At 38.0% G+C, this 12,846-nt stretch overlaps 1 protein-coding gene across 1 annotated transcript in view; it reads left to right on the top strand.

The window, feature by feature from the left end:
- The window catches only part of LOC139711770 (synaptic vesicle glycoprotein 2C-like), a 39,638-nt gene extending 30,886 nt beyond the window's left edge, over positions 1–8,752 (top strand). The window contains exons 8-11 of the mRNA XM_071623623.1: positions 3,146–3,324; positions 4,733–4,941; positions 6,687–6,846; positions 8,569–8,752. Of these exons, the coding sequence (XP_071479724.1) occupies positions 3,146–3,324; positions 4,733–4,941; positions 6,687–6,846; positions 8,569–8,752 (732 nt within the window). The remainder of the gene's footprint in view (positions 1–3,145; positions 3,325–4,732; positions 4,942–6,686; positions 6,847–8,568) is intronic.
- Positions 8,753–12,846: the final 4,094 nt, after the last annotated feature.

Genomic DNA, 12,846 nt, shown 5'->3' with positions numbered 1-12,846 from the left:
CCCCATGCCTTCCCGTGCTTTATTTTGTGCGGCTATCTCCTCCGAAGCCGCCGGCTCCGGGCCCCCGAGACCGGTGCCGTCGGCAGCAAGAGGGTGTCTTCTATTTCCCGTTCGGGTTTCGTCCGTGCTCCTCCTCCGTGTCGACGTCGAGAGCGGTACAAAAAAACAAAGAAAAACAAAAGACAAACAACAACATCAGCGTGTGCGCGCTGAACTCCCGCTTCAGTGGCGAAAGCTCTATCATCGTTCTTGGACACACACACACGCACACGATGTATAACGGGTTATATACAGCTCGCGCCAGCTCGCAGGCTCAGGTCGCACACACAGAACTCTATACAATCTGTGGTAGCACAGTGGGCATTCTCTCGCTCGCCCAGCTGATCGTTCGCGGAGACATGATACACGCACTATACGGGCAATATATCGCCATGGAGGTAGGTTCTACCTCCATGATATCGCAGAGAGATATGTGTTATAATGTGTATGCATTGAGCCTGTCGCTGTGTTGCATTGCATATCATGATGCGTTCTCGGTACACAGGAAGCTACGAATGCCGTATTTTATTTCCAAAACTGCAGGATCCTCTGCAGTTCAGCTACGTCATTCAGTTTACTCTCAAGTCGGGTATCATTGTACTCAGACCGTTTACTGCAGTGATGTCGACGGCTGAATATCCACTTCAATTTTGTCCTTGCCGATCGTGCCTTTCCATATCAGATTACAGGCCTGCGCCTGTGTATGTATTGACGATGGTTATACGAAACACACTATCTGCGTGCACGTGATATGGGCTCTCATGGTAATACACGGCTCGGTCATACAAGGGCATTTTTTTGAAAACAGCGAATGCTGTTATTCTATTTTGCACAACTACAGGATACTATGCAGCTCAGGTACGTCATTTAGTTTGCTCTCACGTCGGGTATCATTGTAGTCAGAGTGTTTAGGACGACTAAATATCCATTTAAATGTCTATCCTTGCCGATCGTGCCCTTCCAGTTCAGATTACACGCGCCGCTGTCCATTCGTTTATTGCTGCTGTAAATATGAATATTTATAAGACACGTGCGGACGTAGAGGAAAACCTCGCTTTGCCGACCGCCTATTTTTTGAAGTTACAAGTGGAAATTAAATGGGTGGTTCTATAGTCCGTCAAACCAAGTTTTGGTGATAAAAAAAAAAAAGAGGGAGCAAATGAAGACAAAAATATTCTTCTTTTTCCCATAACGTGGGAAAAAGAAATATTAAAGAAAAAATACGAGGCTCTGAGACCCATGGATACCCACGGATGCCTACTTATCAAACCTATAATGACTATATCATCTCCCCTCCCAAAATAATATTTATTAAATGATGATACAATAATAGTGTTCATATAATAATGATAATAATGATAATGTACAGTCTGAAGCAGATAAACGGGCGAGGATATGTAAACATATTGTCGTTGTGTGGGTTTTTTTTTTTAAATGACGTGGTAAAATGAATATTATTCATGACACACGCCACTTTTCAGCTTTTTCATGAAGAGAAAAGATGTGTGTGCGTTGGGGCCAGATAGGGCTCATGTATTTCTTTTTTTTTTCCAACGGGCGTCGAGACTGAGGGCGAATGGCATTGGGAAGGGGAGATATGCAGGGCAAAATGTCAATGGCACCCCCCCCCCCCCCCCCCCCCCCCCCCGTGCTTCGATGATCTGTGATAACAACAAGCGGGGCGATTTTAAAGTCCCATTCCATGGACCGGCTCCTCAGCTCGGGTGTTAGGAGGGGATGGCCATGGGTAGAGGGGGTGCAAAAGAAGAAAGGAGAAAATAGTAAAGTTCTTTCTTTTTGACTACTAAAAACGCGGCGAAAATAATATGAATAAATTCAAAACAATACGAGGCCCTAAGACCCGTGGATTTTCACGGGTGCTGCTAGTGTACAAATATAAAACCGTTACAATATCATGAAACTTGCAAAAATTACCACATCATTCTGCATTTACAGTGTGCCATGTTGAGATTAGTTCAGGACTACCAATACGTACATGAGAGTAATGCATTCCAAATTTGGTTCTCAGCAATGAAATCAGTCATTAGTACAGTTGCTCTCAATGCGACCATCTCCAGTATGCTCCTGTAGACAACAGAACGAGGGGGGAGGGGGGAGGGGGGCAGATTAGGAGGACAGATGATACAGATGACAGCATTCTAACTATGGAAAATTCCATCGGGGCAGTTCCGGTCACTATTTTTGTGATATGACTCTTTATGGCATGACTGCTGCCATTTTGGTTGTGTACTGCTTTCCCAATACTCTTTGTGAATTGTATGTGAGAAGATGGTATACAAGAAAATTGTTTGCAGATAATAGTACGCAAGAAGAGGAGGGTTTGCTTGAAAGGACACTTACCCTGCCCCCAAATCCTCGCCCATTGTTGATGGAGCAAACAGTTTATTGGATTTGTCCTGGACACGTACTAGTATTCCCCACCCCTACATCAATAGGGTCGTATTCAGGATAAAAAAATGTCCACCAAATTGTCTAGTTTGTGGCCATTGTTTACTTGTCTGACACTCATTCTGATGTGGAGAACAAATGAGAAAGAGTATTTCCAACTTCAAAATGAATATTATATTTTAGATAGTTCAATTATCCCAGTGGGCAGAGGTATAAGCAGATATGGAGCAAAACATTTCACATCACCAGTGTTAACGTGGGGAATAGGGTCCCTCCATTTTATTGGAGGATGTGATATACTTCTGATAGACTGTGCTGAGATACCACGTGAAAATCAGTTTATATTGTTCACACTTTATCAAATCTCCCAACCATTCTGAATTTTGAGGAAAGAATCTGAAGTTTGACCATCCCCAGGTCTTGTTTCAATAGGAGTTTCCTCTTTTTCTTGATAATCTTATTACACACTACTATGGGAAGTCCTCTTTAATCTCATAATCCTGCCTTTGAGCCAAATTATCCCTATTTTTCAGTCAGAAAGGTTGTAATGTCTGCTTTGTAGTCAGCATAATATTGTATTCATACACCTTGTGTTTATTTTCTATATTCATTTATGTTCCGCAAAAAAAAAAAAAAAAAAAATGAATAATTTCACCGTGAAAAGTGCATTTCCTCTGATGTCTTTCTTACATCTCAGGTCCAACATGTGGTTCCAAACAATGCAGAGAGAAAGGGGCTCATCAGAGATGACATCGAGAGAGGCGGAGTCTTGGCAAAGGTGAAGTCCATCGCCCAGACCACCATAAAGCTCTTCAAGAGTCCACTGACCAGAGTGACCCTAGCCCTGCTTGCCATTTACCTCTGTCTTTCCTATGGGTAGGTGTAAAGAATTGTGCAAGTGCCAGCCTGACTTTTGGTCAATCAATCAGATCCTTAGTATTTTATTTACTTCGTATAAATTGTCATCTGATCTTTATTATTAAATTGGCACTTCTGTCTCCTGCCTGCATGATTATCTGATATCTGGAGAAAGGTTAGATGGAATTTCATCAAATCTGCCCAAGATGAGAAAGATATTGCAAAGAGTTTCCAATTTGAGAAAAATATGACGAGCTTCAATTTTCTATATTGTGTTGCCAATTTGAGTATCAGCTAAATGTTTAGCAGTTAGGAGGCTTTTCAATACTCTGCAACTGAAACAATGAAGGGCTCAAAAGAGAATTTTGTAGCACTGGAAATACACAGTAATATTTACCATCAATAGATATGGCACCAACAACAGAAATGAGGTTTATGAAATGTGATAAATTAAATATCATTCATTTTTGGTTGAATTTGGTGAATAGAGTAAACTCAAACAAATACTGGGAAGTATAGTAGAATATCTCCATCAAAATCATACAAAAAATAGGAACATTATGGGATTTCAGACTGGAAAATGATTTCACAAATTTGCGATATTAGTTACAATCTCATGCAAATATGTGATTTGTGAGATGATGACATTGTCACCTCACATATGAAATCATACATTTTCATAACTTTTGAATAAATATTAGAATTGATTTTGATAAAACCTCCATCTTCCTGTTCATTTGATTTTACTCTGATTGTAATTCTTATTAAAACCAACGTGAATATGGCACAAAATTGCACTTTAAGTCAATATAAATGTATTTTAGTATTGTATCATCAATACCTCCTTGATTTGTCTCTTGTTACAGAATGTGCTGGACACTAGTCATTTCCACATTTGATATTCTGCATGTGATGGTTGAATGTATTTTACCTTTTTTGTTTTACGGCTCCATCTACAAGCACATAATTGCTTCGTAAGAGTCCTGGAATGAATTTGTTTCTTTGTACTGACTTGTACATTGTTTATATTTTGCCATATAAATGAAATGAAATGAAATGAAATGAAAAAGCAAGATTTTAACCCTCCTCCCCCCCCCCAAAAAAAAGAAGAAAATTAACACTGTGATTATTCAGGATTTTTCTAATCAGTGCTCATCATGTACATGATCTTTACTAAGTGTCTGTAGTCTGCAGTATATGTTCATATTTTCAAATTCAACATATGTAGAAGAAAAGTTTATTTCACAGAGAAATATTGTATTCATGTTTAAACGATAGGCCTACCTATATGCTTGAAATTCAGAGATAGACATGCCTCTACAGCCTTCCAAACTTGCAAACTCCACACTACACATCGGTTAATGTCGTTTCTGCTTGTAAGTGATAAAAGGAATGATTTGTTTTCCTCCTTACTGTCACATTCTAGATACTACGGTCTGTGGATGTGGTTTCCAGAGCTATTCACGAGGGTCGAGAACGGTGGATCGGCGTGCGGCGATGTCAACGTGACACTGTCGAACGACACTGACAATCCTCATATATACGAGGACGGCTTCTACACCGCGCTGTCAAACCTTCCAGGAAACCTCCTGGCCATCATATTTATCGACCGACTCGGCCGGAAATTTATGCTAAGTAAGTTTGCGCCTGTGTGTATTTGGTTGTATGTGTTGGTTGGGATGTATGCCAAACATTCACTTTCAGATGTGAATGATGAGGTGCTACTTCTAGCATACCTTGTACCATTTTTCATGAACTAAATTTATTTCCCACATCGCCCTACATGTGCTAGTCTTTATATTTGCCAGCACTGTCTTCTATAAAGGTATTTTTTTTAAATCATGTGTTTACAAAATTGGTTTAATTAACAGCTCTTTCAAGTTCATTTTATTTCATCTCCATCAAATTAGGGAAACAATGAAATGTTCGCGTATACAAATAATGTCACGAAATCAATACAGCAATGTGATGAACATAATAACATGTAATAAAGACACAGGTGAATTAACACAGATTCAAATAAATGCTATATCATTATGGTAAACTCAGAAACAAAATTGTTGGTAGGGGAGGGGACTGCTAAAAAGCAGAGCTTGAAGTATGCAGTGCCCTCTTTGACATGATCTCTTCCCCAATTCTGTATTTTTTAATGTTTTCTCCCCGCTCACAGCTGCAGGTACCCACATTATTTTCTATTTAATGCTGTCTTTATAATGGTCTCACCTGTGCTCCTCCCTCTCATTTATTTCTCTCTGTTGTGTGTTGGTGTGTGCTGGCATGCTTGTCTAGGGACCTTCATTTTATCAGAAGATATAATCGATTTTACATTTCCTTAACACACAGACTGCAATGGACTTATGATTGAAATCGAATGGAGAGAACATTAAAAAATACAGAATTGGGGAAGAGATTGTGTCAAAGAGGGGACTTCATACTTCAAGCTCTGCTTTTTAGCAGTCCCCTCCCCTACCAACAATTTTGTTTCTGAGTTTACCATAATGATATAGCATTTATTTGAATCTGTGTTAATAATTTACCTTTTATTTACTCTTTATTACATGTTATTATGTTCATCACATTGCTGTATTGATTTCTTGACATTATTTGTATACTGGAACATTTCATTGTTTCCCTAATGTGAATAATTGTAATTGTATTTTTTTGTTTTTGTTAATAGTAAAGGTTGATTTTATTGTGCAATAGTTCATATTTGTAATGTATGTTTGTATATTTGAATGTATTCATGATGATTTTTGTAAAATGTCCACAATTCAGCCTCCTGGCTGCAAGAGATGTTATGTAATAAATACCTTTCAATAAAATAATGGATAATCAATTATAACTCTTCATAAAACAGGGCCCAGATTTACTTGCCTATGTGGAATGTGTCTGTGATTTTCTTCTTTGGGGACCTACCCCAACAACCATCTGCTTTTTACTAGGTTCCCCAACACATTTTCTTAATTTTCAAGTATAAAAAGGGCATACCCTTGCTGATTTAAGTGTATTCTGCAACTTCAATTATCATGTAAACTTAACCTCTTTAGGCAACGTTTTCACATCTATGTTATATTATCGTGTATTACATTTATGTCTGATGTGTAAATGTATGTTAAAAATGTTGTATTTTGTGTCAGTGCAGATATAGCTGTTTTTCCGTGGGGTCATGAGAGTATTGAAGTAACGAAAAATTTTCATCTGAGGAAAACTTGTTGAATGGAATTAAATGAAATGAAATGATAAAGAATATGGAGAGATGTGTCTCGTCAAACATTTGTGACAAAACATAGCCAATTTATGTTAAATAAATTGAAGTTTTCACTGAAGAAGAAGATATCGACACTTGAAACAAATGAATCGGTCTCTCCTTCGGCACACAGCTACCAGTCTCATTCTGTCCGGCGTCAGCGTCTTCTTCATCTGGTTTCTCCACACGAGAATCCAGGTGCTCGTCATGTCTATCGTGTTTGGCGCCATCTCTGTCGTAGCGTGGGACACCCTCAATGTGCTCGGAGTAGAGCTCTATCCGACAACATGCAGGTGAGTCATATGTGAAGCGTCTTTGTGTCAGTCACTCTTATTTGTCACTTTGGAGCTGTATAATGATATCAATTTTTTGTTATTTGATAGTATTACTATATATTTATTTCATTGTCGTGATTATTCATGGTTGAGACTTCTAAAAGTTTGGATACCACAGGAATGGTTTGATACATTGGATTTTTATTATATTTTTTTAACGAAGTGGCGCCGGAGGCATTATGTTTTCGGGTTGTCCGTCCGTACGTCCGTATGCCCGTCCGATTTCATTTACGCGATAACTTGAGTAATATTTACTGGAATTTTACCAAACTTGGTCCAAGTATAAAGTGTGATGGGGCAATAACTTGATTAGATTTTGGGTAAAATCGGCCAAAGGCCAAAGGTCAAGGTTAAATCATGAAATTTATCTGTTTACGCAATAACTCAAGACTGGATCAAGCAAATTTCACCAAACTCTGTCCGAGGATGATGTATGGTGGGACAATTACTTGATTAATATTTGAGTGAATTCGGACAGAGGTCAAAGGTCAAAGATTAAGGTCAAATCCTGAAATTTATCTGTTTACGTGATAACTCAAAACTGGATGAAGCAGCTTTCACCAAACTTGGTCCAAGGATGATGTATGATGGGGCAATTAGTTGAGTAGATATTAGTGACATTGGCAAGAGGTCAAAGGTCAAAAGGTCAAGGTCAAATGCTAAAAATGTTGCTATTTCCCCCATATCCATGCAATGCCCGAAGATATTTTCTTGAAACTTAGTGTAGACATGTACTACTGCATAAAGATTCTCCAGAGAGAGTTTCATGTCATAAGGTCAAAGGTCAAAAGGTCAAAGGTTAGGCAAAAATGTTACAATTTCACTTTTCTCGCAAATGGTTCAACGTATCTTCAGGGAACTTGGTAAATACGCATGTACTGACTGGCAGGGATTATCTAGGGAATGTAGGGGTCATGGGTCAATAGTCAAGGGTCAAACATCAAGGTCAACTCTTCAAAATTCTACTATTTCCCTCATTTACTAGTATATGTAATGCTTGCATTATTAATTTTTAAAACTTTATATACATGTATTACCTATTGGAGATTCTCTTGGAAATTTCCTGCCAGAAGGTCAAAGGTCAAAGGTTAAGGGTCAAGGCCAGGTTTAAATGCAAAAAAAAGAATCTATTTTATACTGTAATTACACTTTTTCTTCATACCTTGAAAATTACTCAATGCATAAGCTTATAAAAGGGTCTGTCAGAAGTCAAGTAAAAATCCTCAATTCCCCAAATACATGTACCTGCACTCTTAGACAATTATAGCAGACCTAGTTAAAGGAAAGTGAACATTCAAGATATTTCTGACAAATGTGTCATTTCAGTGCTTTGCCAGTTATGTGAAACTGTCATCACACATTGTGAAGACATTGCACTATACACCTATTGGGCGAATCATGCATTATGGCGGAGGCATCAGTCGCCATAGCGACATTTCTAGTTGGATTTGGATTTTTTGTGTGTGAATATTATCCCTACAGCAAGGAAAAATTTGTGTTACTGAATGTTCACTGTGCATGAATTTTTGTGCAAGGGCTTTGTTAACCTCCAATAAACCTTCAAGCACAAAAGAATGTGTAAAGATGTGTCACACAATTTGATTTAAAAGTACAAAATAATCTTTGTGCATTTTCATTTTGTTTCATTTTCATTTTTATTTTGTGTTTCATTTCCTGCAGGAGCACTGCCATGGGTGTACAGGCAGGAATGAATCGAATCGGGGCCATCCTGGGCAATCTTATATTCGGCCTCTTCATCGACGCCCACTGCGCCGTGCCCATGATCGTCATCGCTGTCATGCTGGCCATAGGGGGCTTCACCACGTTGACCCTGCCCAACACCACCAAGATAGCCCTGAAATGACCACCAGAACCTTCACTTCATGTGTCTCTTTATGATTGTAGCTGGCAAAAATTCTGCCTATCACATATACATGTAAACATTTCGTCGCCAGCTATTGGATCTGTATGCTTTGCTGTGCGCTACATGCAAGTGAATGAGTTGATCTTACGCACCCCTGCGCAACGGGCAGAGGTCAAGCGGAGTCACACTTTCAGTGTGCGCTCATGCACTTCCATTGATGCGGAGTTACCGTGCGTCAGGCAAAAGCAGAGCATGTATGCCATAATTCCATCCATTTTTTTTCTCCTTTTTATAATGACCAAACTATTGGCTCTACCAATAGCATTATCAGAGCCTATGACATGATATTTCTTTAACCAACATGTAACATTGCTGTGAAAATCTACAAAAATGTGATAGTTTGGAGAAAAAGATTGTGCTCCTTGTTTTTTGTGTGTAAAATCATGTGAGCTCGCTGCCTTTTGACTTTTTACTGTTATAAGTAATGGGGAGAACACTATGGCAGCAGCAGCAACAGTGGGCCAGGCAACAAACAAGCATCTTTCAGCTTTAAATGGTTGCCATGGTTACCGCAATTATTGTAACTATATGATAATGTCGCACCTCTTTACCAAACAGGGCCTAGGTGTAAATTTTAGATGCACAAACTACAAACATTCCTTCTGACAAAGGGATCCCAACAAGGTCAAATTTGTAAATATTTCAGTGCTGGGCCAGGTTTTCTTTTTTCATCTTTTGAAGGAGAAATCATTTTTTTTTACTTGTACAAGGTATTCTTTCAAATTATTATTATTTTTTTCACTGGTATTGCTTCATCATCGTCCACAGGACTCTTTTCTGATCCTAGGGGATATCTATTATGTATATAGTTTTGCAGATTTTTAACCTGAAAAAGAGATGCTGCATTTTTTAACCAGTATATGTAGGAGAAACTGAGAGTGATGCTTGGTACTGAAGCAGCTAGGAAGCCTGAAGAAGTTAACAATTTCTGGAGGGAGTAACAGAGATTTTGTTTGTGTGAGGGTTGCTTTGTTTGTATCAGAGAAGAGAGAGAGAGAGAATTTAGTGAATAGATTATGTGTGAGACATGGGGTTAATTTCTTGCCATTCTTTAAAACCAAATTCAGTGGAAAAAATTATTGTGAGACTCAACTTAGCACAGATGTGTCTTTGTTTTGTGTGTGTGTGTTTTTTTTGTATGTATGTTTGTGTTCAAATGATTGGTGATTGCGCTTGAATTTTAATGTGCAAGATTTATGTATGCATTCAAGTGAATGCTTATGATTGATGCAATAATTATGAAATGAATGAAATAAAAATAATGAAGATTACTGAAAAAGGAGATATAATATGTGTAAAGCAGAAACAGATGTGAGAAGGGAAGACCAAGGCAACAGAAGGCCACTCTCTTGTTTGACAATATACTGTAAAAGTGGTAAATTTTCACACATTTCGCACAACCAGAAATTGGTGTAAAAAGAAAAGCATGCAAATACCTTTGCTTGTCATATGATATACATTTTGATGTCTTGATTCAGCGGAATTAAAACATGTGAAACTTATCTTACTCGGGTGAGCGCGAAAAATCACTCACTCAAAAATATACATTTACTGTATACGTTGGTATTTAGAGCATGCACATTATGCCCAATCCTGCATTTTATCCATACTGAAAAGTGATACTGTTGCATCTTTGCTTATCATGAAAGAGTTGATATCAAGTGGGATTGCAGCAGCTGCTAAGAAGTTCCCTCAGAAAGTGGAGAGGGTGCACATTATGATGGATGTTCAAACAGGATTTATCTTCAGTTACCAGGGTTACGGTGGAAAACCTTGCTGAGCATTGATTGGGATATTGCCATTCTATGAGCAACATCATTGCATCACATTCAGGGTAGTTAGAATGGATTGACTTTGCTTCAGGGTACCTTTTATTCAAAGTCAAATGCACGATGCATCTTGATTATTAAGAATTTTTAATCCAGAAGCATGTTTATCCCAAAAAGAAAAGAAAAAAGGATGACCCATGTAAAGTGACATCAGAGGTCTGAGGCTTGGTAGATTGCATGGAATAATCTTTTGAATGCAACTAAGCTGAGACAACTTCAGATGATTTAATACATAATCATTTCTGATGGATTTTTTTTTTGTTTGATTTCTTGTGCATTTTCCAGTTATTTCAATACCCTGGGGGTAAGAGCTGTCAGCATCTAAACACACACACACACACACACATCAAAAACAACAATGCACACACAGATGATACAAACAAACAAACAATCTGGAGAATGTTCTCAATACAGATATCATTTTGTCAAATTATTCATGAAATACGCATTCCCCTGTGCTGTTTTCCTAGATATACACAATGCTTCGTGACAGATGTACTGATAAAACAGATGTGCTAGGGCTTATCAGTCTTTGGCCACCAAAATGAAGAACTATATCAACATACTGTCTTCTGCTCAGGATGTTTCCTGTGCCATTAATAGATTATTGGGTGTGTTTTTTTTTTCATTTTCACATAATATTTTCATGTTTTTCCTTTTCCTCATATTGAGGATGAAGTATAATTATGGAGCTTTTAGTTTACCGCTTTTGAAGATTTATAGAAATCGCATTTGTGTGAGAAATATTGCAAATGGTAATACATGTATTCTTTAGATTTTATATAGTACTTGATGTTATGAAATCAAAGGAGTCTCTATGACAAAGAATATTTCTGTGTATTTGATCAAACCACGAAAGAACAAATGTATACAGGACATAACTTGCCCGAATCTTGTGAGGGCATTTACACGATATGAAAGTAATTATATACCATACTCATTTTTTTTTAGCTTATTGTAAAAACTGCTGTGGTGCAATATATTAGTATCTACTTTAGATAACTATAAATGTGTTAGCAATTGAGTACTATTTGTTCCTCTTTTGCTGCCTCAATTTGGGAAATTTACACGGAAAAAAATGTAAGTGGGAGGTGAATGCCAAGTTTGTATCGTCTATTGTCTGTGAATTTGTACTATGGATACAAACACTTTCATTTTTTGATCTTTCAAAACATAAATACTTTTTAAAACTTAAAACCATGTGCGCCCATATGTTGTATTTGACTTCCACGATGTTAGCTGACAAACGACGCTCGCCCGTCCTTGAAGTTGCCTTCATTATATCAATTTGTCATTTTATGTATACCTTGGTACTTGATATGTTGTATGAGATATGTCATGCTAGAATTTAGTCTGGCTTTCAGACCCTCTGCTCATACTATTTCACTATTCAGGATTTTGACGCCTTCAGCGTCGAAAACTGGTATAGTTTAAGGTGGTTTTCTTTTTTTTTTTGGTGAAGTTGGCGACTTCATCGCGGGCGGTGACTTCATCGCCATGGAGTCCAGTTGGCAAAGGGTCTGGAAACCAGACTAGCTAGAATTGTGCATGGAGCCATTTGGTGATTGTTATTCAGAGCTGCAATTACATTGTAAGTCAGCAGTAATGTAAAGCAGTTTATAGAAATTATTAGTCAGAGACTGAAAGAGCGCAAAGACGGTTTAGTGAACCCCTTTAAAAATGAGCTGCTTCGGATTACTGAAATTTCCTCATATCGAATATTTCGTTATAATTATCAAGTAAACAAATAACAGAATATTAAAAGGAATGGGACCTGCAAGATGACCTTGTTATATCAGATATCTCATTATATCCGACCTCCTCATAAAGAGGTTCCACTGTTCTAAGACTGCCATGCCAATGTCCAATGTCTCTTTAACTGACAATTATGTGCTTGATCAACCAGATATAGAATGTATTTGTGTTGTTGGTAACATAATTGGGGCATTTAGGAGTGGAATTTCAGAAAACGGTTTGCATATCTAAATACGTCAGAGTTCATTGTACAATGTGGCGGTGAAAAAATCATTGTCGGTATTTAATGCCCTAAGGGCCCTTTTCTCGCGTCACTGCCCAATTTTGTCTTCTTCATTCCTTTCTTCATCTTTCTCCTTTCCTTCTTGTCTCTCTCCTCCTCTCTCATCTCTCCCTCATCTCTCTCTCATCTCTCTCTCATCTCTCTCATCTCTCTCTCATCTCTCTCTC

Source organism: Diadema antillarum, unplaced genomic scaffold (assembly GCF_040938485.1).
Source record: "Diadema antillarum isolate AM-2024a unplaced genomic scaffold, OU_Dant_1.0 seq00001702_RagTag, whole genome shotgun sequence".
NCBI lineage: Eukaryota > Metazoa > Echinodermata > Echinoidea > Diadematoida > Diadematidae > Diadema > Diadema antillarum.
The sequence above is the reverse complement of the archived record's forward strand: the minus strand, read 5'-3'. Positions and strand labels throughout refer to the sequence as shown.